This window comes from Oncorhynchus mykiss, chromosome 8, assembly GCF_057628025.1.
Source record: "Oncorhynchus mykiss isolate SJ-2025 chromosome 8, ASM5762802v1, whole genome shotgun sequence".
In the NCBI taxonomy this organism is placed as follows: Eukaryota; Metazoa; Chordata; class Actinopteri; order Salmoniformes; family Salmonidae; genus Oncorhynchus; species Oncorhynchus mykiss.
In genome coordinates, this window is record NC_143029.1 from 2,771,543 (window position 1) to 2,793,784 (window position 22,242).

The following is a 22,242-nucleotide window of genomic DNA, read 5'->3' on the forward strand; positions in this document are numbered from 1 at the left end:
AAAGTATTAGAATTAAAAGTAGTAGTTTTCCGTTTGAAACAAACACAGTTGCATAATAACCGGCGGGTTCAGTGATCTATGGGTTGATAGTTAATCCGGTCCCCGTGACCCGACGGCTCTGGCTACTTCCAATCACATATTCTCATCGACAAAGAGAATAGTGGGGTTCAAAAGCCCCTCCGTACGGTCCACGGACACGTTAAACGAGAGAAGTTGTCGAGGGCAGCTCACCTTGTGTCTCTGGAGATGCGTTGCTGCTGTCCTGGTCGGCCATTCCTGACGTCGACTGAGGGATTAGCCTGGAGCCGGTGGTACGGGGGAAACCGGTCCCCTGGCGGACAGGTGGAGGACATCACACACTTCTGTTTTAATCACATCTCTGATCGCCGTTCATGCACCTGTTCCACCCCCCCCCCCCCCCCCCCCCCCTAAAGAATAGGCTAATCATACTGATAAATAAGGGTTTCTGAACGATGTGTACGCATTCCTTGGCTTTATCAACGACAGTATTTAACAAGGCACAAGTTCAGAGTCCGCAGCTCAGATGAAGTGAAACGAATACACAGTGGGGTTTAATACTGTGTAACACTTACAGCGGGTTCACTTCATGTGAAACATTAACCTACAGACGATTCAGATAAGTGTTGATACAACTCGTCTAAAAAAAAGGTACAGATCTAGGATCAGCTTCCCCTGCCCCAAATCCTAACCATTAGTGAGGGGAAATGCTAAAATGATCCCAGATCAGCGTTTAGAGCCAACTTCACGCTACACAGTAGATAGACTACAGTATATGTAAATATACTGCCACCTACTGGTAAAACCTGGATAATGATCATAACGATCATGGTATTGCTTTGGCTGCACTCAAGACAGACGTAACAATGTATTACGTTTTAATAGCTAAACACGGTCTTCATCAGGGTATCATGACTATTTCAAATGTATCTTTATTAAAATGTCATTTCAGAATATTTTGGCCAGCAAGCAAGCTGGCTAACTCATTGACGCTGCTTTGTAGTTGGCCCCTGTGGTGTCGGTCTTAGTGGTGACTGTTTTACAACCACGATTTCACTGCAACATAGATAAATGAGACACAACGTGGAACATATTTAGACAAAGTTGTCAAACGTTTCTAATATTCTCTATTAAACTGAGTTTGAGTTCTTGTGTATTTAATGTATGCTATGTTTTGCTCTTCATTTGAGTTCTTTTGGTGATTGTGGTTTGTTGAAATTCTTTTCTTTTGGGATCATTTATTTCAGAAATAGGAAACACATTGAAGGCAGTTTTTACAAGCGTTTTAGTCACCTCAGGGGCAACGAGTAAAACAAAAAATACACACAATATCTGAGGGGGTACTGTGGACCATAAAACAGGATCAATACCTTGATTTCTGGTTTATTAAGAAGCACTTGATCCCAGGTATTTGTTGTAACGTTTCATCCATCTAGATCCCCTGGGAGCAGCTGCGGTGTCCTTTGTCCTGAATTCACCCACAACTCCAGCACCTGCACCTGCCTATGTTCTTCAACTTTTGTCATTAACAAGCCTAAAACTTAGATATTTGTTTTGGGTTGTCGAGTAAGACAATTCCCATTTCAAGCTTATCTTTACCCCCCCAAAAAAATAAACAAAAGTTATTTCAGAATATTTAATATTTAGGCAAGCTAACACACCGATCCTGCTTTGTAGTAAACCCCTCAGAACATAAAGGTAAACAATAATGAAATATTCCAACAGGCGTAGAGACCAACAGCAAACACAGTGAATAGTTAACACAGATAAATAGATCCGATTGAAGTGTTGGATAATATGTACATTCATCCCAATGTATTACCTGAAAGCAGTGAGCAGGGCTGCAAAAGAAATCAACAGATAAGACCTTTCTCTAGCAGCAGCAGCCTATTGTACCATCCGACCCTTCCTAAGACATGATTTGTTTTGTAGGCTGACCACATGTTCCGGATTGGGCGGGATAGTTCCACATTTTGGCCCTTTGCCCCACAACCAATCATGTCCTGTATTTTACCCACAAATTCAAACATAACAAATTTACCAAAAAAAAGCAGGATGCTTCTGCTCAAAAATGTATCAAATGTAGGATACAATGTCGCACAAAATCATCCCATATTTGGTATTATAAATGTGGTCACCCTAGTCAGTGGCAGTGGTGTAAAGTACTTTAAAATACTACTTAAGTTTTATTTTTACTTAAGTCCTTTTTTGGGGTATCTGTACTTTACAATTTTTTTGTCAACTTTTACTTAACTACAGTTGAAGTTGGATGTTTACATACACTTAGGTTGGGGTCATTAAAACTAGTTTTTCAACCACTCCACACATTTCTTGTTAACAAACTGTAGTTTTGGCAAGTCGGTTAGGACATCTACTTTGTGCATGACACAAGTAATTTTTCCAACAATTGTTTACAGACAGATTATTTCAATAATAATTCACTGTATCACAATTCCAGTGGGTCAGAAGTTTACATACACTAAGTTGACTGTGCCTTTAAACAGATTGGAAAAGCCCAGAAAATGATGTCATTGCTTTAGAAGCTTCTGATAGGCTAATTGACATAATTTGAGTCAATTGGAGGTGTACCTGTGGATATATTTCAAGGCCTACCTTCAAACTCAGTGCCTCTTTGCTTGACATCATGGAAAAAATCAAAGGAAATCAGCCAAGACCTCGGAAGATAATTTGTCAATCTCCACAAGTCTGGTTCATCCTTGGGAGCAATTTCCAAACACCTGAAGGTACCACGTTCATCTGTACAAACAATAGTACGCAAGTATGAACACCATGGGACCATGCAGCCGTCATACCGCTCAGGAAGGAAACGCGTTCTGTCTCCTAGAGATGAACGTACTTTGGTGTGAAAAGTACAAATTAATCCCAGAACAACAGCAAAGGACCTTGTGAAGATGCTGGAGGAAACAGGTACAAAAGTATCTATATCCACAGTAAAACGAGTCCTATATCAACATAACCTGAAAGGCCACTCAGCAAGGAAGAAGCCACTGCTCCAGAACCGCCATAAAAAAAGCCAGACTACGGTTTGCAACTGCACATGGGGACAAAGACCTTACTTTTTAGAGAAATGTCCTCTGGTCTGATGAAACAAAAATAGAACTGTTTAGCCATAATGACCATCGTTATGTTTGGAGGAAAAAGAGGGATGCTTACAAGCCGAAGACCACCATCCCAACCGTGAAGCACGGGGGTGGCACTATCATGTTGTGGGGGTGATTTACTGCAGGAGGGACTGGTGCACTTCAAACTAGAAAGCATCATGAGGAAAGAAAATGTGGAAATATTGAAGCAACATCTCAAGACATTAGTCAGGAAGTTAAAGCTTGGTCGCAAATGGGTCTTCCAAATGGATAATTACCCCAAACATACTTACAAAGTTGTGGCAAAATGGCTTAAGGACAACAAAGTCAAGGTATTGGAGTGGCCATCACAAATCCCTGACCTCAATCCTATATAACATTTGGGGCAGAACTGAAAAAGCGTGTGCGAGCAAGGAGGCCTACAAACCTGACTCAGTTAAACCAACTCTGTCAGGAGGAATGGGCCAATATTCACCCAACTTATTGTGGGAAGCTACCTGAAACGTTAACCCAAGGTAAACAATGTAAAGGCATTGCTACCAAATACTAATTGAGTGTATGTGAACTTCTTCTGTAAATTAAAAATGTAAAAAGCAAATATTGCCGTCTGATTTGCTTAAAATAAGGAATTTAAAGTATTTCATTATTTTACTTTTGAAGCTTAAGTATATTTAAAACCAAATACTATGACGTTTACTCAAGTAGTATTTTACTGACTTTTACTTGAGTCATTTTCTATTAAGGTATCTTTACTTTTTACACCACTGGTCACATCCTGTTTCTCTCTCTGTCCTCTCGTGTGCAGCTACATCCAATGTTTACACCTACAGCCAATGTTGACACCTACAGCCAATGTTGACACCTACAGCCAATGTTTACACCTACAGCCAATGTTGACACCTACAGCCAATGTTGACACCTACAGCCAATGTTGACACCTACAGCCAATGTTTACACCTACAGCCAATGTTGACACCTACAGCCAATGTTGACACCTACAGCCAATGTTGACACCTACAGCCAATGTTGACACCTACAGCCAATGTTGACACCTACAGCCAATGTTGACACCTACAGCCAATGTTGACACCTACAGCCAATGTTGACACCTACAGCCAATGTTGACACCTACAGCCAATGTTGACACCTACAGCCAATGTTGACACCTACAGCCAATGTTGACACCTACAGCCAATGTTGACACCTACAGCCAATGTTGACACCTACAGCCAATGTTGACACCTACAGCCAATGTTGACACCTACAGCCAATGTTGACGCCTACAGCCAATGTTTACGCCTACAGCCAATGTTTACGCCTACAGCCAATGTTGACGCCTACAGCCAATGTTGACACCTACAGCCAATGTTGACGCCTACAGCCAATGTTGACACCTACAGCCAATGTTGACACCTACAGCCAATGTTGACACCTACAGCCAATGTTGACACCTACAGCCAATGTTGACACCTACAGCCAATGTTGACACCTACAGCCAATGTTGACACCTACAGCCAATGTTGACACCTACAGCCAATGTTGACACCTACAGCCAATGTTGACACCTACAGCCAATGTTGACACCTACAGCCAATGTTGACACCTACAGCCAATGTTGACACCTACAGCCAATGTTGACACCTACAGCCAATGTTGACACCTACAGCCAATGTTTACACCTACAGCCAATGTTGACACCTACAGCCAATGTTTACACCTACAGCCAATGTTGACACCTACAGCCAATGTTGACACCTACAGCCAATGTTTACACCTACAGCCAATGTTGACACCTACAGCCAATGTTGACACCTACAGCCAATGTTGACACCTACAGCCAATGTTTACACCTACAGCCAATGTTGACACCTACAGCCAATGTTTACACCTACAGCCAATGTTTACACCTACAGCCAATGTTGACACCTACAGCCAATGTTGACACCTACAGCCAAAGCTTTTAAATCCATGACGGGGTGTGTACACTTCAGGAGATGTGTTGTAGAATGGGGATGCAGACATAGTGTACACTTCAGGAGATGTGTTGTAGAATGGGGATGCAGCCATAGTGTACACTTCAGGAGATGTGTTGTAGAATGGGGATGCAGACATAGTGTACACTTCAGGAGATGTGTTGTAGAATGGGGATGCAGCCATAGTGTACACTTCAGGAGATGTGTTGTAGAATGGGGATGCAGACATAGTGTACACTTCAGGAGATGTGTTGTAGAATGGGGATGCAGCCATAGTGTACACTTCAGGAGATGTGTTGTAGAATGGGGATGCAGACATAGTGTACACTTCAGGAGATGTGTTGTAGAATGGGGATGCAGCCATAGTGTACACTTCAGGAGATGTCTTGTAGAATGGGGATGCAGCCATAGTGTACACTTCAGGGCAGTTCTGCTGTGTTCCCAGTTCAGGTGTCCCCTGTGAGAACAGCCATGCCGGCTCCTGAGGGCCCCAGTTTCACCAGTAGAAGGATCTGGTGAGGAAAGTGGCTGCTGAGCCGAGCCAGCTGCCAGAGGTGTTGTCCTTGGCTGCGGTACGGGACACGGCGCGGTCCGTCTCGCTCTCGGGACTCTCGTCCTCTGGAAGGTAGTCTGGTATTGAGACGTTCTCCTCCCTCACATTACCAACACACACACTGAGGGGGAGCAGGACCTGAGAGGAGAGAAGAGGGAGGAGAGGTGAGAAGAGGCGAGAGGAGAGAAGGGGAGAGAAAAGGAGGGAGGAGAGAAGGGAGGAGAGAATAGGAGAGAAGGGGAGGGAGGAGAGAAGAGGAGAGAAGGGGAGGGAGGAGAGAAGAGGAGAGAAGGGGAGGGAGGAGAGAAGAGGAGGGAGGAGAGAAGAGGAGAGAATGGGAGAGAGAAGAGGAGAGAATGGGAGAGAGAAGGGGAAGGAGGAGAAGAGAGAAGGGGAAGGAGGAGAAGAGAGAAGGGGAAGGAGGAGAAGAGAGAAGGGGAAGGAGGAGAAGAGAGAAGGGGAAGGACGAGAAGAGAGAAGGGGAAGGAGGAGAAGAGAGAAGGGGAGGGAGGAGAAGAGAGAAGGGGAGGGAGGAGAAGAGAGAAGGGGAGGGAGGAGAAGAGAGAAGGGGAGGGAGGAGAAGAGAGAAGGGGAGGGAGGAGAAGAGAGAAGGGGAGGGAGGAGAAGAGGAGGGAGGAGAAGAGAGAAGGAGAGGGAGGAGAAGAGAGAAGGAGAGGGAGGAGAAGAGAGAAGGGAGGAGAGAAGGGGCAGAGAGAAGTGAGGGGAGGAGAGAAGGAGGGGGGGAGAGAAGGGAGGGAGGAGAGAAGGGAGGAGAGGAGAGAAGGGAGGAGAAGGGAGGAGAGGAGAGAAGAGAAGGGAGGAGAGAAGAGAAGGGAGGAGAGAAGGAAGGGAGGAGAGAAGGAAGGGAGGAGAGAAGGGGAGGGAGGAGAGAAGGGGAGGGAGAAGAGGCACACAGAAATTAACATGGAAGCTCAGGCCATTGTTCTTTCATTCTTTCCTGAGCCAAGTGTCTCACCTCCTCCCCAACTTCATTCCTCACCACCTGTTGGGCTGACAGCACCTTGGTAGCAGCGATGGCCGACGCCAGACTCTACAGGGAGAGATGGACACTTTTACAACACTTTAACCAATGGGCTAATCTGTGTGTCTAGCTCTGTAGGCAGGGGTGTGTGTGTGTGTGTGTATGTGTAAGAGAGACAGACGGAGAGACAGGGACAGACGGAGAGAGACAGACGGAGAGAGAGACAGACGGAGAGAGAGACAGACGGAGAGAGAGAGACAGACGGAGAGACACAGACGGAGAGACACAGACAGAGACACAGACAGAGAGAGACACAGACGGAGAGAGACACAGACGGAGAGAGACACAGACGGAGAGAGACACAGACGGAGAGAGACAGAGGGAGAGAGACAGACGGAGAGACACAGACAGAGAGACACAGACAGAGAGACACAGACAGAGAGACACAGACAGAGAGAGAGACAGACAGAGAGAGAGTCAGATGGAGTTACTTCAGTGGGCAGGTCAGAGCGGATGCGAACGGTGCATCTCTTAGAAGCCATCTGGAAGGTGAAGCTGATCACTCCTTTCACCTTCAGCAGAGCCTCCTCACACACACCTCGCTGGGCCTGGACAACACACAGTCAGTTGGTGTACAGCAGGGTTTCCGGAAGCCGCTAAACCACAGCGTTTATAGCCGATAAACTACATGAAAATCCAATAAATAAAATTGTTGCTGGACAAATTGTCTGGGAGAAGAAAAAAAGTCTACTGCAACATAATGATTTTTTTAATTGATGGAAATACCTGTCGAAGTCAAATATACTACATAATAATATAATATAATAATATACTACATAATAATATAATATAATATAATATACTACATAATAATATAATAATATACTATATAATATAATATAATAATATACTACATAATATAATAATATACTACATAATAATATAATATAATAATATACTACATAATAATATAATATAATAATATACTACATAATAATATAATAATATACTACATAATAATATAATAATATACCACATAATATAATAATATACTACATAATAATATAATATAATAATATACTACATAATAATATAATAATATACTACATAATAATATAATAATATACTACATAATAATATAATATAATAATATACTACATAATAATATAATAATATACTACATAATAATATAATAATATACTACATAATAATATAATAATATACTACATAATAATATAATAATATACTACATAATAATATAATATAATAATATACTACATAATAATATAATAATATACTACATAATAATATAATAATATACTACATAATAATATACTACATAATAATATAATAATATACTACATAATAATATAATATAATAATATACTTCATAATAATATAATAATATACTTCATAATAATATAATAATATACTACATAATAATATAATAATATACTACATAATAATATAATAATATACTACATAATAATATAATATAATAATATACTTCATAATAATATAATAATATACTACATAATAATATAATAATATACTACATAATAATATAATAATATACTATGTAATAATATAATAATATACTATATAATATAATATAATAATATACTACATAATAATATAATAATATACTATATAATATAATATAATAATATACTACATAATAATATAATAATATACTATATAATATAATATAATAATATACTACATAATAATATAATATAATAATATACTTCATAATAATATAATAATATACTACATAATAATATAATAATATACTACATAATAATATAATAATATACTACATAATAATATACTATATAATATAACATAATAATATACTACATAATAATATAATATAATAATATACTACATAATAATATAATAATATACTACATAATAATATAATAATATACTATATAATATAATATAATAATATACTACATAATAATATAATAATATACTATATAATATAATATAATAATATACTACATAATAATATAATAATATACTATATAATATAATATAATAATATACTACATAATAATATAATAATATACTATATAATATAATATAATAATATACTACATAATAATATAATATAATAATATACTTCATAATAATATAATAATATACTTCATAATAATATAATAATATACCTCATAAGCTAATACATCCTCAAGCTGCTTGGACATTAGTGTTGGGTGTGTGTTTCTATTCCTACTCACGCAGAGGACAGAGGTTCTCATAAGGGACTTCAGCTAAGTGAACCCTGACTGGCCAGAGGACAGAGGTTCTCATAAGGGACTTCAGCTAAGTGAACCCTGACTGGCCAGAGGACAGAGGTTCTCATAAGGGACTTCAGCTAAGTGAACCCTGACTGGCCAGAGGACAGAGGTTCTCATAAGGGACTTCAGCTAAGTGAACCCTGACTGGCCAGAGGACAGAGGTTCTCATAAGGGACTTCAGCTAAGTGTACCCTGGACTGGGAAAAACTGGAAAAAGCTGTTGATAATCCCCGTTTCCAGTAAGGCCTCCGAGAGGGGGCCTTCTCCAAAACAGAGTAAAGATGGCCTCAAGATCTCTCCTTGACGACAAAGTAACGAGGCTGATGTGCATCAAGCTGCTTCAAGGAGCTGGACAGTTTTGACTACCCAGCAGCAGCGGCAGCTCACTTTTACCAGGCCAAGATCCGCTACAAACGCAAGTAAATTAGAGGCAAATGATTGTGTTTGTCAGGCACATTCCTAGCATTCCTGCTGCCGCACTAGGCCAGATATACATACTCCGCCCGTGTCATGTATAGTATGAAGATTTGGAATGGATTTGTAGACGAGAAGTCATGTGTATCATAGTCAATTAGTGCATTTCAGTTGAGCTTATTCAGTAGCACTTGGAAACAACACTGTTGCCAACTACTCACATCAGAAAGATACAATGCTGCAATCACTAGTCAGCCCACTGTCTTATGTAGGAAACAGTCATCAATCACTAGTCAGCCCACTGTCTATAGTAGGACACAGTTATCAATCACTAGTCAGCCCACTGTCTATAGTAGGAAACAGTTATCAATCACTAGTCAGCCCACTGTCTATAGTAGGACAGTTATCAATCACTAGTCAGCCCACTGTCTATAGTAGGAAACAGTCATCAATCACTAGTCAGCCCACTGTCTATAGTAGGAAACAGTTATCAATCACTAGTCAGCCCAATGTCTATAGTAGGAAACAGTCATCAATCACTAGTCAGCCCACTGTCTATAGTAAGAAACAGTTATCAATCACTAGTCAGCCCACTGTCTATAGTAGGAAACAGTCATCAATCACTAGTCAGCCCACTGTCTATAGTAAGAAACAGTTATCAATCACTAGTCAGCCCACTGTCTATAGTAGGACAGTCATCAATCACTAGTCAGCCCACTGTCTATAGTAGGACACAGTTATCAATCACTAGTCAGCCCACTGTCTATAGTAGGAAACAGTTATCAATCACTAGTCAGCCCACTGTCTATAGTAGGAAACAGTTATCAATCACTAGTCAGCCCACTGTCTATAGTAGGACACAGTTATCAATCACTAGTCAGCCCACTGTCTATAGTAGGAAACAGTTATCAATCACTAGTCAGCCCACTGTCTATAGTAGGACAGTTATCAATCACTAGTCAGCCCACTGTCTATAGTAGGAAACAGTCATCAATCACTAGTCAGCCCACTGTCTATAGTAGGAAACAGTTATCAATCACTAGTCAGCCCACTGTCTATAGTAGGAAACAGTCATCAATCACTAGTCAGCCCACTGTCTATAGTAAGAAACAGTTATCAATCACTAGTCAGCCCACTGTCTATAGTAAGACACAGTTATCAATCACTAGTCAGCCCACTGTCTATAGTAAGACAGTTATCAATCACTAGTCAGCCCACTGTCTATAGTAAGACAGTTATCAATCACTAGTCAGCCCACTGTCTATAGTAGGACACAGTTATCAATCACTAGTCAGCCCACTGTCTATAGTAGGAAACAGTTATCAATCACTAGTCAGCCCACTGTCTATAGTAGGACACAGTTATCAATCACTAGTCAGCCCAATGTCTATAGTAGGAAACAGTTATCAATCACTAGTCAGCCCACTGTCTATAGTAGGAAACAGTTATCAATCACTAGTCAGCCCACTGTCTATAGTAGGAAACAGTTATCAATCACTAGTCAGCCCACTGTCTATAGTAGGACACAGTTATCAATCACTAGTCAGCCCACTGTCTATAGTAAGACAGTTATCAATCACTAGTCAGCCCACTGTCTATAGTAGGACAGTTATCAATCACTAGTCAGCCCACTGTCTATAGTAGGAAACAGTTATCAATCACTAGTCAGCCCACTGTCTATAGTAGGAAACAGTTATCAATCACTAGTCAGCCTACTGTCTATAGTAGGAAACAGTTATCAATCACTAGTCAGCCCACTGTCTATAGTAAGACACAGTTATCAATCACTAGTCAGCCCACTGTCTATAGTAGGACAGTTATCAATCACTAGTCAGCCCACTGTCTATAGTAGGACAGTTATCAATCACTAGTCAGCCCACTGTCTATAGTAAGACACAGTTATCAATCACTAGTCAGCCCACTGTCTATAGTAGGACAGTTATCAATCACTAGTCAGCCCACTGTCTATAGTAGGAAACAGTTATCAATCACTAGTCAGCCCACTGTCTATAGTAGGACAGTTATCAATCACTAGTCAGCCCACTGTCTATAGTAGGACACAGTTATCAATCACTAGTCAGCCCACTGTCTATAGTAGGAAACAGTTATCAATCACTAGTCAGCCCACTGTCTATAGTAGGACACAGTTATCAATCACTAGTCAGCCCACTGTCTATAGTAAGACAGTTATCAATCACTAGTCAGCCCACTGTCTATAGTAGGAAACAGTTATCAATCACTAGTCAGCCCACTGTCTATAGTAGGAAACAGTTATCAATCACTAGTCAGCCCACTGTCTATAGTAGGAAACAGTTATCAATCACTAGTCAGCCCACTGTCTATAGTAGGACAGTTATCAATCACTAGTCAGCCCACTGTCTATAGTAGGAAACAGTCATCAATCACTAGTCAGCCCACTGTCTATAGTAGGAAACAGTTATCAATCACTAGTCAGCCCACTGTCTATAGTAGGACACAGTTATCAATCACTAGTCAGCCCACTGTCTATAGTAGGACACAGCTATCAATCACTAGTCAGCCCACTGTCTATAGTAGGAAACAGTTATCAATCACTAGTCAGCCCACTGTCTATAGTAAGACAGTTATCAATCACTAGTCAGCCCACTGTCTATAGTAAGACAGTTATCAATCACTAGTCAGCCCACTGTCTATAGTAGGAAACAGTTATCAATCACTAGTCAGCCCACTGTCTATAGTAGGACACAGTTATCAATCACTAGTCAGCCCACTGTCTATAGTAGGACAGTTATCAATCACTAGTCAGCCCACTGTCTATAGTAAGACAGTTATCAATCACTAGTCAGCCCACTGTCTATAGTAGGACACAGTTATCAATCACTAGTCAGCCCACTGTCTATAGTAGGACACAGTTATCAATCACTAGTCAGCCCACTGTCTATAGTAGGACAGTTATCAATCACTAGTCAGCCCACTGTCTATAGTAAGACAGTTATCAATCACTAGTCAGCCCACTGTCTATAGTAAGACAGTTATCAATCACTAGTCAGCCCACTGTCTATAGTAGGACACAGTTATCAATCACTAGTCAGCCCACTGTCTATAGTAGGAAACAGTTATCAATCACTAGTCAGCCCACTGTCTATAGTAAGACAGTTATCAATCACTAGTCAGCCCACTGTCTATAGTAGGAAACAGTTATCAATCACTAGTCAGCCCACTGTCTATAGTAGGAAACAGTTATCAATCACTAGTCAGCCCACTGTCTATAGTAAGACAGTTATCAATCACTAGTCAGCCCACTGTCTATAGTAAGACAGTTATCAATCACTAGTCAGCCCACTGTCTATAGTAGGAAACAGTTATCAATCACTAGTCAGCCCACTGTCTATAGTAGGACACAGTTATCAATCACTAGTCAGCCCACTGTCTATAGTAGGACAGTTATCAATCACTAGTCAGCCCACTGTCTATAGTAAGACAGTTATCAATCACTAGTCAGCCCACTGTCTATAGTAGGACACAGTTATCAATCACTAGTCAGCCCACTGTCTATAGTAGGACACAGTTATCAATCACTAGTCAGCCCACTGTCTATAGTAGGACAGTTATCAATCACTAGTCAGCCCACTGTCTATAGTAAGACAGTTATCAATCACTAGTCAGCCCACTGTCTATAGTAAGACAGTTATCAATCACTAGTCAGCCCACTGTCTATAGTAGGACACAGTTATCAATCACTAGTCAGCCCACTGTCTATAGTAGGAGACAGTTATCAATCACTAGTCAGCCCACTGTCTATAGTAGGAAACAGTTATCAATCACTAGTCAGCCCACTGTCTATAGTAGGACACAGTTATCAATCACTAGTCAGCCCACTGTCTATAGTAGGAGACAGTTATCAATCACTAGTCAGCCCACTGTCTATAGTAAGACACAGTTATCAATCACTAGTCAGCCCACTGTCTATAGTAGGAAACAGTTATCAATCACTAGTCAGCCCACTGTCTATAGTAGGAAACAGTTATCAATCACTAGTCAGCCCACTGTCTATAGTAGGACACAGTTATCAATCACTAGTCAGCCCACTGTCTATAGTAAGACACAGTTATCAATCACTAGTCAGCCCACTGTCTATAGTAGGACACAGAGTGGTTATCAATAACCCACGTATATCACAATTGACAGGTAGGGGGGCTCCTGTTTGGAGCCCCAGTCACACAAAACATTTGATTGGTTTGATAAGTAACAATGCATCACTAGTTTCTATTCAGACTCCACCACTAGACCCCTTTTTAGCATATTTCTGCCTTCCTCCAGGCTTTCCTGACTTAAGGCTGGTTTCTGAGGATATCTACAGTGCCTTGCGAAAGTATTCGGCCCCCTTGAACTTTGCGACCTTTTGCCACATTTCAGGCTTCAAACATAAAGATATAAAACTGTATTTTTTTGTGAAGAATCAACAACAAGTGGGACACAATCATGAAGTGGAACGACATTTATTGGATATTTCAAACTTTTTTAACAAATCAAAAACTGAAAAATTGGGCGTGCAAAATTATTCAGCCCCCTTAAGTTAATACTTTGTAGCGCCACCTTTTGCTGCGATTACAGCTGTAAGTCGCTTGGGGTATGTCTCTATCAGCTTTGCACATCGAGAGACTGACATTTTTTCCCATTCCTCCTTGCAAAACAGCTCGAGCTCAGTGAGGTTGGATGGAGAGCATTTGTGAACAGCAGTTTTCAGTTCTTTCCACAGATTCTCAATTGGATTCAGTTCTGGACTTTGACTTGGCCATTCTAACACCTGGATATGTTTATTTTTGAACCATTCCATTGTAGATTTTGCTTTATGTTTTGGATCATTGTCTTGTTGGAAGACAAATCTCCGTCCCAGTCTCATGTCTTTTGCAGACTCCATCAGGTTTTCTTCCAGAATGGTCCTGTATTTGGCTCCATCCATCTTCCCATCAATTTTAACCATCTTCCCTGTCCCTGCTGAAGAAAAGCAGGCCCAAACCATGATGCTGCCACCACCATGTTTGACAGTGGGGATGGTGTGTTCAGCTGTGTTGCTTTTACGCCAAACATAACGTTTTGCATTGTTGCCAAAAAGTTCAATTTTGGTTTCATCTGACCAGAGCACCTTCTTCCACATGTTTGGTGTGTCTCCCAGGTGGCTTGTGGCAAACTTTAAACAACACTTTTTATGGATATCTTTAAGAAATGGCTTTCTTCTTGCCACTCTTCCATAAAGGCCAGATTTGTGCAATATACGACTGATTGTTGTCCTATGGACAGAGTCTCCCACCTCAGCTGTAGATCTCTGCAGTTCATCCAGAGTGATCATGGGCCTCTTGGCTGCATCTCTGATCAGTCTTCTCCTTGTATGAGCTGAAAGTTTAGAGGGACGGCCAGGTCTTGGTAGATTTGCAGTGGTCTGATACTCCTTCCATTTCAATATTATCGCTTGCACAGTGCTCCTTGGGATGTTTAAAGCTTGGGAAATCTTTTTGTATCCAAATCCGGCTTTAAACTTCTTCACAACAGTATCTCGGACCTGCCTGGTGTGTTCCTTGTTCTTCATGATGCTCTCTGCGCTTTTAACGGACCTCTGAGACTATCACAGTGCAGGTGCATTTATACGGAGACTTGATTACACACAGGTGGATTGTATTTATCATCATTAGTCATTTAGGTCAACATTGGATCATTCAGAGATCCTCACTGAACTTCTGGAGAGAGTTTGCTGCACTGAAAGTAAAGGGGCTGAATAATTTTGCACGCCCAATTTTTCAGTTTTTGATTTGTTAAAAAAGTTTGAAATATCCAATAAATGTCGTCCAATTCATGATTGTGTCCCACTTGTTGTTGATTCTTCACAAAAAAATACAGTTTTATATCTTTATGTTTGAAGCCTGAAATGTGGCAAAAGGTCGCAAAATTCAAGGGGGCCGAATACTTTCGCAAGGCACTGTATGTAGTGAGCTGTGTGCATATATACAGTTGAAGTCGGAAGTTTAAATAACCCTTAGCCAAATACATTTAAAATCAGTTTTTCACAATTCCTGACATTTAATCCTAGTAAAAATTCCCTGTTTTAGGTCAGTTAGGATCACCACTTTTGTTCTTAGTCTTGTAAGCCTCCCCCTTTTTCCTCCAAACATAACGATGGTCATTATGGCTAAACAGTTCTATTTTTGTTTCACCAGACCAGAGGACATTTCTCCAAAAAATACAATCTTTGTCCCCATGTGCAGTTGCAAACCGTAGTCTGGCTTTTTTATGGCGGTTCTGGAGCAGTGGCGTCTTCCTTGCTGAGTGACCTTTCAGGTTATGTCGAAATAGGACTCGTTTTTACTGTGGATAAAGATACTTTTGTACCTGTTTCCTCCAGCATCTTCACAAGGTCCTTTGCTGTTGTTCTGGGATTGATTTGCACGTTTCACACCAAAGTACGTTCATCTCTAGGAAACAGAACGCGTCTCCTTCCTGAGCGGTATGACGGCTGCATGGTCCCATGGTGTTTATACTTGCATACTATTGTTTGTACAGATGAATGTGGTACCTGCAGGCGTTTGGAAACTGCTCCCAAGGATGAACCAGACTTGTGGAGGTCTACAATTTTTTTCCTGAGGTCTTGGCTGATTTCTTTAGATTTTCCCATGATATCAAGCAAAGATGCACTGAGTTTGAAGGTAGGCCTTGAAATACATCCACAGGTACACCTCCAATTGACTCAAATTATGTCAATTAGCCTATCAGAAGCTTCTAAAGCCATGACATCATTTTCTGGGCTTTTCCAATCTGTTTAAAGGCACAGTCAACTTAGTGCATGTAAACTTCTGACCCACTGGAATTGTGATACAGTGGATTATAAGTAAAATATTCCGTCTGTTAACAATTGTTAGAAAAATGACTTTTTGTCATGCAAAGTAGATGTCCTAACCGACTTGGCAAAACTATAGTTTGTTAACAAGAAATTTGTGGAGTGGTTGAAAAACGAGTTTTAATGACCCCAACCTAAGTGTATGTAAACATCCAACTTCAACTGTATGTATATATAGATTAGACTGTCATGGCTACTTTGAAGAATCAATAACATATTTAGATTTATTTAACACTTTTTTGGTAACTACATGATTCCATATGTGTTATTTCATAGTTTTGATGTCTTCACTATTATTCTACAATGTAGAAAATAGTCAAAATAAAGAAAAACCCTGGAAGGAGTAGGTGCGTTTCAAACTTTTGACTGGAACGGTATATATACACTCACAGTGCTGTCCAGGCCTTGGATGTGCAGAGTGACAGACTTGTTCTTCCCTTTGGAAGAGTTGAGGAAGAACTGGGGTTTGTTTCTCCTCCTCTCTTTCTCTGGGCTGGGCGGGGCTGGGGTGGGCGGGGCACTCAGGATTCCATACACCTCCCGCGACAGGGTATTGATGTCATCACACAAACCACTCCTACAAGAGACAGGGCCAGGATGTCAGATGACCTGGCTATATACAGGAAGTACCAGATAATAACATGGCTATTTACAGGGAGTACAAGGTAATAACATGGCTATAGACAGGGAGTACCAGGTAATAACATGGCTATATACAGGGAGTACCAGTACCGAGCTGATGTGCAGGGGTAAGAGGTAATTGAGGTAGCTATGTACATATAGGTAGGGTTAAAGTTACTAGGCAACAGGATAGATAAGACAATAGCAGCAGCGTATGTTACGTGTGTGTGTGTGTGTTGTCAGTGTAAGTATGTGTGAGTGTGTACAGTCCAGTGCGTGTGTGTAGTCAGTGCCAGAGAGTTAGTACAAAAAGAGACAGGACCAAGAGAGGAGTAGGATTCATTGAAAACATTAATTTGCCCAGTTGATTGATGCACATTGTTGCAATTCACAATTGTAATGCCGAAGCCATAGGTATAGTTTTTTTTACACACACACACACAGTTAAACAGGGACCTGAGAGAGTGGACTGACCTCTCCATCAGGGTCACCAGGCTGACCATCATGCCCAGTTCATTCTTCATAGTGGTGACGTTCAAGGGCCACTCTGCCAGGTAGCGCATAGTCTGAGAGGAGAGATTACAAATCAGAAAGAGACACTTCTACATCCTGTTCCCAAGTTTCAGGGGGATGTTGAGTGTCACTGTCATGTTGGCATTGTTTTTGAATGTGTATTGTCTGGTTAGATTTAGCCTCGGTCATCCAGGCTTCCTTTTCTTAACGAGACGAGACTTGGAAGGATGGCCAGCGTGAGACAATTATATTAGAAGGAACTGCTTTGTATACTGTTGTGTTTTTTGTTTTGTTTCTTCTTGTGGATTTTTTTTTACCGTTTCCAACTAGCTTTACTATAACGTAAACAAATACAGCTCATTCTGCAGCTGTAGCCTATTAGTCATCTCTGTTTTTGTCTGTTCCGTTCTTGCTTGTTTGATTGTCATTGTGGTTTCTGTAGCTAGGGGCCAGTAGCAGGTTAAACCGACCTGCAGGGTGGCGAACAGCACTTGCGGGTCCTGGTGGTCCAGGAAGAGAACCAGCCCGGGGAGACAGCCCTGGTCCTGGACTATTGCCTCCCGGTTCTGGGGCTCCGACGCCAGGTCCCGGAGCTGGGTCACCACAGACAGCGCATCCATCATCTTAGTTAATCTAACTTACCGAGTCTCTGCAGCAGAGAAAGGTGTAGTGAGATAAGATGTATAATTAGACACAGTAGATGTATTGAAAAGGGCAGGTGGATGATGCTAACACACACACTCTCTTGTCACTGCCTTGCTTGGCCTCACTAACGATACTGTGTATGTCGAGCTAGCTAACGTTATCTAGGGTTTGTTGCTACCCAGCTAAGCTAACGTTATCTAGGGTTTGTTGCTACCCAGCTAAGCTAACGTTATCTAGGGTTTGTTGCTACCCAGCTAAGCTAACGTTATCTAGGGTTTGTTGCTACCCAGCTAAGCTAACGTTATCTAGGGTTTGTTGCTACCCAGCTAGCTAAACGTAAAATACGTAAAAACGACGACAAAATACAATGAATGAATTGAGTAGTTGACGTTAATGTCATGAAACACATATCTATATAGATTAGCAAAACAAGTTCGTTAACGAAGCTAGCTCATAACTTATTTGGCTGAAAACTAACTTCACTTATATCCAGATATGTTTTTTTTGTTGTTGTTGAAAGTATGGTAAGTTAGTTTGCAACTTTTCTTTGTACCTCAATATATATTTTGATCAACTATTACAAATTCCGTTAAAAGTCGGTAACTAAAACCGCCAAGATTTGAAACGTCTTACCGCGAGACAAACCGGCTCGTGCACACAGACAAAACAACGATTTTGCCTCATTGGTCGAACAGCTTCTGTCACATTGCATGGTGAGCCCTTCTGATTGGCGTAGATTTTTTTGTATTCAAATTGAAATGTCCAATCACGGCACGTTTTGCTGAGCACGGGCTATTTCAGTTCGCTTGGAGAATTTTATTTCACGATTTCTTTGATACGTTTTGGTCACATTTCCAAATTAACCATGTGGTAAGAGAAGATGATCAACCTTATTCATAGTATACAGTTTATACATCTAATATTTGCCAATATTGAGTCCATACTAGCTAACTAGTTTATCGGTCTACCGCCATCTGATAAATGTGTTTTGATGATCCAATGTTTTAGAATACTGCAATAGGCGAATTTGTTTTGCATGGGCCGGTACCCCGGGTCAGTGGCGATTATATTTAAGGAGCAATAGAATGGTCTAAAATGTAGTAACTCCGCTCACCCATGGCACCGGAACATGGAAAACGAACTCGCGCGATATTCAGTCGTCACCTTTTTTATTTGATTATTAAAGTATATTTTGTGCAAGATTTTAAAGTTAATTTATTTTACTTTATTTGATATACAAAATATGTGAGTGAGCAACCAAGCGTTCTTCCATTCAATTTCAGTAATATATGCATTCCAGAGAAATTTCCCTCTAGGAGGGATCTTGTTGTTGAAGTTAGTTATTTTATTAATGTGTTATTACATTTCTTATCCAGCAGGGGGCAACCTTCTAACAAATTGTGCATCAATCTTGACATGTTCTCAAAAATCATTAATTTAGTAGTTTAATTTAGTAAGTCCTGGAGGTTATTGTTTTGGATATAGTATCACATTCTTTATAATGTATTGGGAAGTTGTGCTTCTAAGAACTTTCTCTAAGAGAGTAGATTTTCTTCTTTATCAAATAAATGAAGCACAAATATAATATTTATTTCAAACCACTTAGGGAAGAACAAAGACTTGTTTTTAACAACAATATCTTTGTTGTTCCACAGAAGTGTTTTGTGTTGGGAGAAGTTATGGACATAATATAGTTTCCAGGCTAAAAGGGCTTGTTCATGAAAGCAGCTACTCTTCCTGGGTTCCAGCAAAATTAAGGCAGTTATATATATATATATTTTAAATTACAATACATTCACAACATATTTTACAACATATTAAGTGTGTGCCCTCAGGCCCCTACTCTACTACCACATATCTACAACACAAAATCCATGTGTGTACATGTGTATGTTATCATGTGTGTGTGTATGCATGTGTCTGTACCTGTATGTGTCTCTCTTCACAGTCCCTGTTGTTCCATGAGGTGTATTTTTACCTGCTTTTTAAATCTGATTCTACTGCTGCATCTGTTTCCTGATGTGGAATAGAGTTCCATGTAGTCATGGCTCTATGTAGTACTGTGGAATAGAGTTCCATGTAGTCATGGCTCTATGTAGTACTGTGGAATAGAGTTCCATGTAGTCATGTCTCTATGTAGTACTGTGGAATAGAGTTCCATGTAGTCATGTCTCTATGTAGTACTGTGGAATAGAGTTCCATGTAGTCATGGCTCTATGTAGTACTGTGGAATAGAGTTCCATGTAGTCATGGCTCTATGTAGTACTGTGGAATAGAGTCCCATGTAGTCATGGCTCTATGTAGTACTGTGGAATAGAGTTCCATGTAGTCATGGCTCTATGCAGTACTGTGGAATAGAGTTCCATGTAGTCATGTCTCTATGCAGTACTGTGGAATAGAGTTCCATGTAGTCATGTCTCTATGTAGTACTGTGGAATAGAGTTCCATGTAGTCATGTCTCTATGCAGTACTGTGGAATAGAGTTCCATGTAGTCATGGATCTATGTAGTACTGTGGAATAGAGTTCCATGTAGTCATGGCTCTATGTAGTACTGTGGAATAGAGTTCCATGTAGTCATGGCTCTATGTAGTACTGTGCGCCTCCCATAGTCTGTTCTGGACTTGGGGACTGTGAAGAGACCTCTGGTGACATGTCTTGTGGGATATGTATGGGTGTCTGAGCTGTGTGTTAGTAGTTTAAACAGACCTCTGGTGGCATGTCTTGTGGGGTATGTATGGGTGTCTGAGCTGTGTGTTAGTAGTTTAAACAGACCTCTGGTGGCATGTCTTGTGGGATATGTATGGGTGTCTGAGCTATGTGTTAGTAGTTTAAACAGACCTCTGGTGGCATGTCTTGTGGGGTATGTATGGGTGTCTGAGCTGTGTGCTAGTAGTTTAAACAGACCTCTGGTGGCATGTCTTGTGGGGTATGTATGGGTGTCTGAGCTGTGTGCCAAAAGTTCAAACATAACTTTTGATACTAAAGAAATAACCCCTTGTTTCATTGTAGTAATAATCTCACCACAGTCATTCTTGGAACATGTTGAATACTGGTCCCTCTAAATGTTCCCAAAACTGTAAATACAATTCCACAGAAAGACCATCTGTCCCAGGTCCTTCTTCATAGATTTAAGAGCATCTCTGATCTCTACAACAGAAAACCCATCTTCCCATATGGACTTGAACTCGTCAGAAATATTTGGAACATCCCCATGGACATAAGGGGAGGTCCAACATGGACATAAGGGGAGGTCCAACATGGACATAAGGGGAGGTCCAACATGGACATAAGGGGAGGTCCAACATGGACATAAGGGGAGGTCCAACATGGACATAAGGGGAGGTCCAACATGGACATAAGGGGAGGTTCAACATGGACATAAGGGGAGGTCCAACATGGACATAAGGGGAGGTCCAACATGGACATAAGTGGAGGCGATGGCCAATGAAATCCCTGCAACCCTGGAGTCCACTAGAGCCGTAGAGAGACAACACCTGAGGGACAGCCAGTCAGAAAGGGTTTGGTGGGAAAATGATGATGATAGAATACTCATGGTAGGTCACCTCTAGTGGACCCTGGGTTAGGATGCGCCGGACACCACTGAAGCTGGTGCCCCTCCTGGCCGCAATAAGGACAGAGCTCCAGATGTCTCCGGCGACGCCGCTCTCCCGTGGAGAGGTTTGTCAGCCTCCATGGGTTCAGGCTGTGCCTCAGGGAGGTGAGGTGGGCACCGCTCTGCCGCGGAGAGGTGTGTGAGCCTCCATGGGTTCAGGCTGTGCCTCAGGGAGGCGAGGTGGGCACCTGCGACGCCGCTCTGCCGTGGAGAGGTTTGTGAGCCTCCATGGGTTCAGGCTGTGCCTCAGGGAGGTGAGGTGGGCACCGGCGCTCCCGGAGAAGGTTATCCAGACGGATGGCCATCGCGATGAGTGCGTCCAAAGATAGGTTGTCGTCCCGACACTCCCACTCCATCTGGACCTCTTTGCGCAGTCCTCTCCGGAATAAAGTACAGAGCGCATGCTCATTCCATCCACTGGAGGCTGCCACAGTCCGTAATGATGAGGACCAGGTGTGTGTAATGATAATGACCAGGTGTGTGTAATGATGATGACCAGGTGTGTGTAATGATGATGACCAGGTGTGTGTAATGATGATGACCAGGTGTGTGTAATGATGATGACCAGGTGAGTGTAATGATGGTGACCAGGTTTGTGTAATGATGATGATCAGGTGTGTGTAACGATAATGACCAG

The 22,242-nt window shown here is 41.2% G+C and overlaps 2 protein-coding genes across 4 annotated transcripts in view; both read right to left on the minus strand.

Annotated features, from left to right (window-relative positions):
- The window catches only part of LOC110518775 (ensconsin), a 61,430-nt gene extending 60,800 nt beyond the window's left edge, over positions 1-630 (minus strand). For both annotated transcript variants that reach the window (XM_090183071.1, XM_090183070.1), the window contains exon 1: positions 232-630. In XM_090183071.1, the coding sequence (XP_090039197.1) occupies positions 232-274 (43 nt within the window). In that variant the 5' untranslated portion in view covers positions 275-630. The remainder of the gene's footprint in view (positions 1-231) is intronic.
- Positions 631-1,239: 609 nt separating this feature from the next.
- Positions 1,240-19,007, minus strand: armc1l (armadillo repeat containing 1, like). 2 transcript variants are annotated; one of them, XM_036984534.2, is made up of 7 exons: positions 18,625-19,007; positions 17,817-17,995; positions 17,308-17,399; positions 16,603-16,789; positions 7,119-7,235; positions 6,622-6,696; positions 1,240-5,783 (listed from the first exon to the last, which is right to left on the minus strand). In XM_036984534.2, the coding sequence occupies exons 2-7, from the start codon at positions 17,967-17,969 to the stop codon at positions 5,589-5,591; spliced, it is 819 nt and encodes a 272-aa protein (XP_036840429.2). In that variant the 5' UTR covers positions 17,970-17,995; positions 18,625-19,007; the 3' UTR covers positions 1,240-5,588. The 2 variants fall into 2 exon arrangements, with proteins under 2 accessions (XP_036840429.2, XP_036840431.2); XM_036984536.2 differs by having other exon boundaries at positions 18,545-18,650.
- Between the last annotated feature and the right edge of the window lie 3,235 nt (positions 19,008-22,242).

Coding starts and splice junctions, on each gene's coding strand:
- armc1l (XM_036984534.2), bottom strand. CDS start 17,969: ATGATGGATGCGCTGTCTGTGGTGACCCAGCTCCGGGACCTGGCGTCG. Junction 16,790..17,307: donor CTGGTGACCCTGATGGAGAG/GTCAGTCCACTC, acceptor TGTCTCTTGTAG/GAGTGGTTTGTGTGATGACA. Junction 7,236..16,602: donor TCCAAGGCCTGGACAGCACT/GTGAGTGTATAT, acceptor TGTGTTGTCCAG/GCCCAGCGAGGTGTGTGTGA.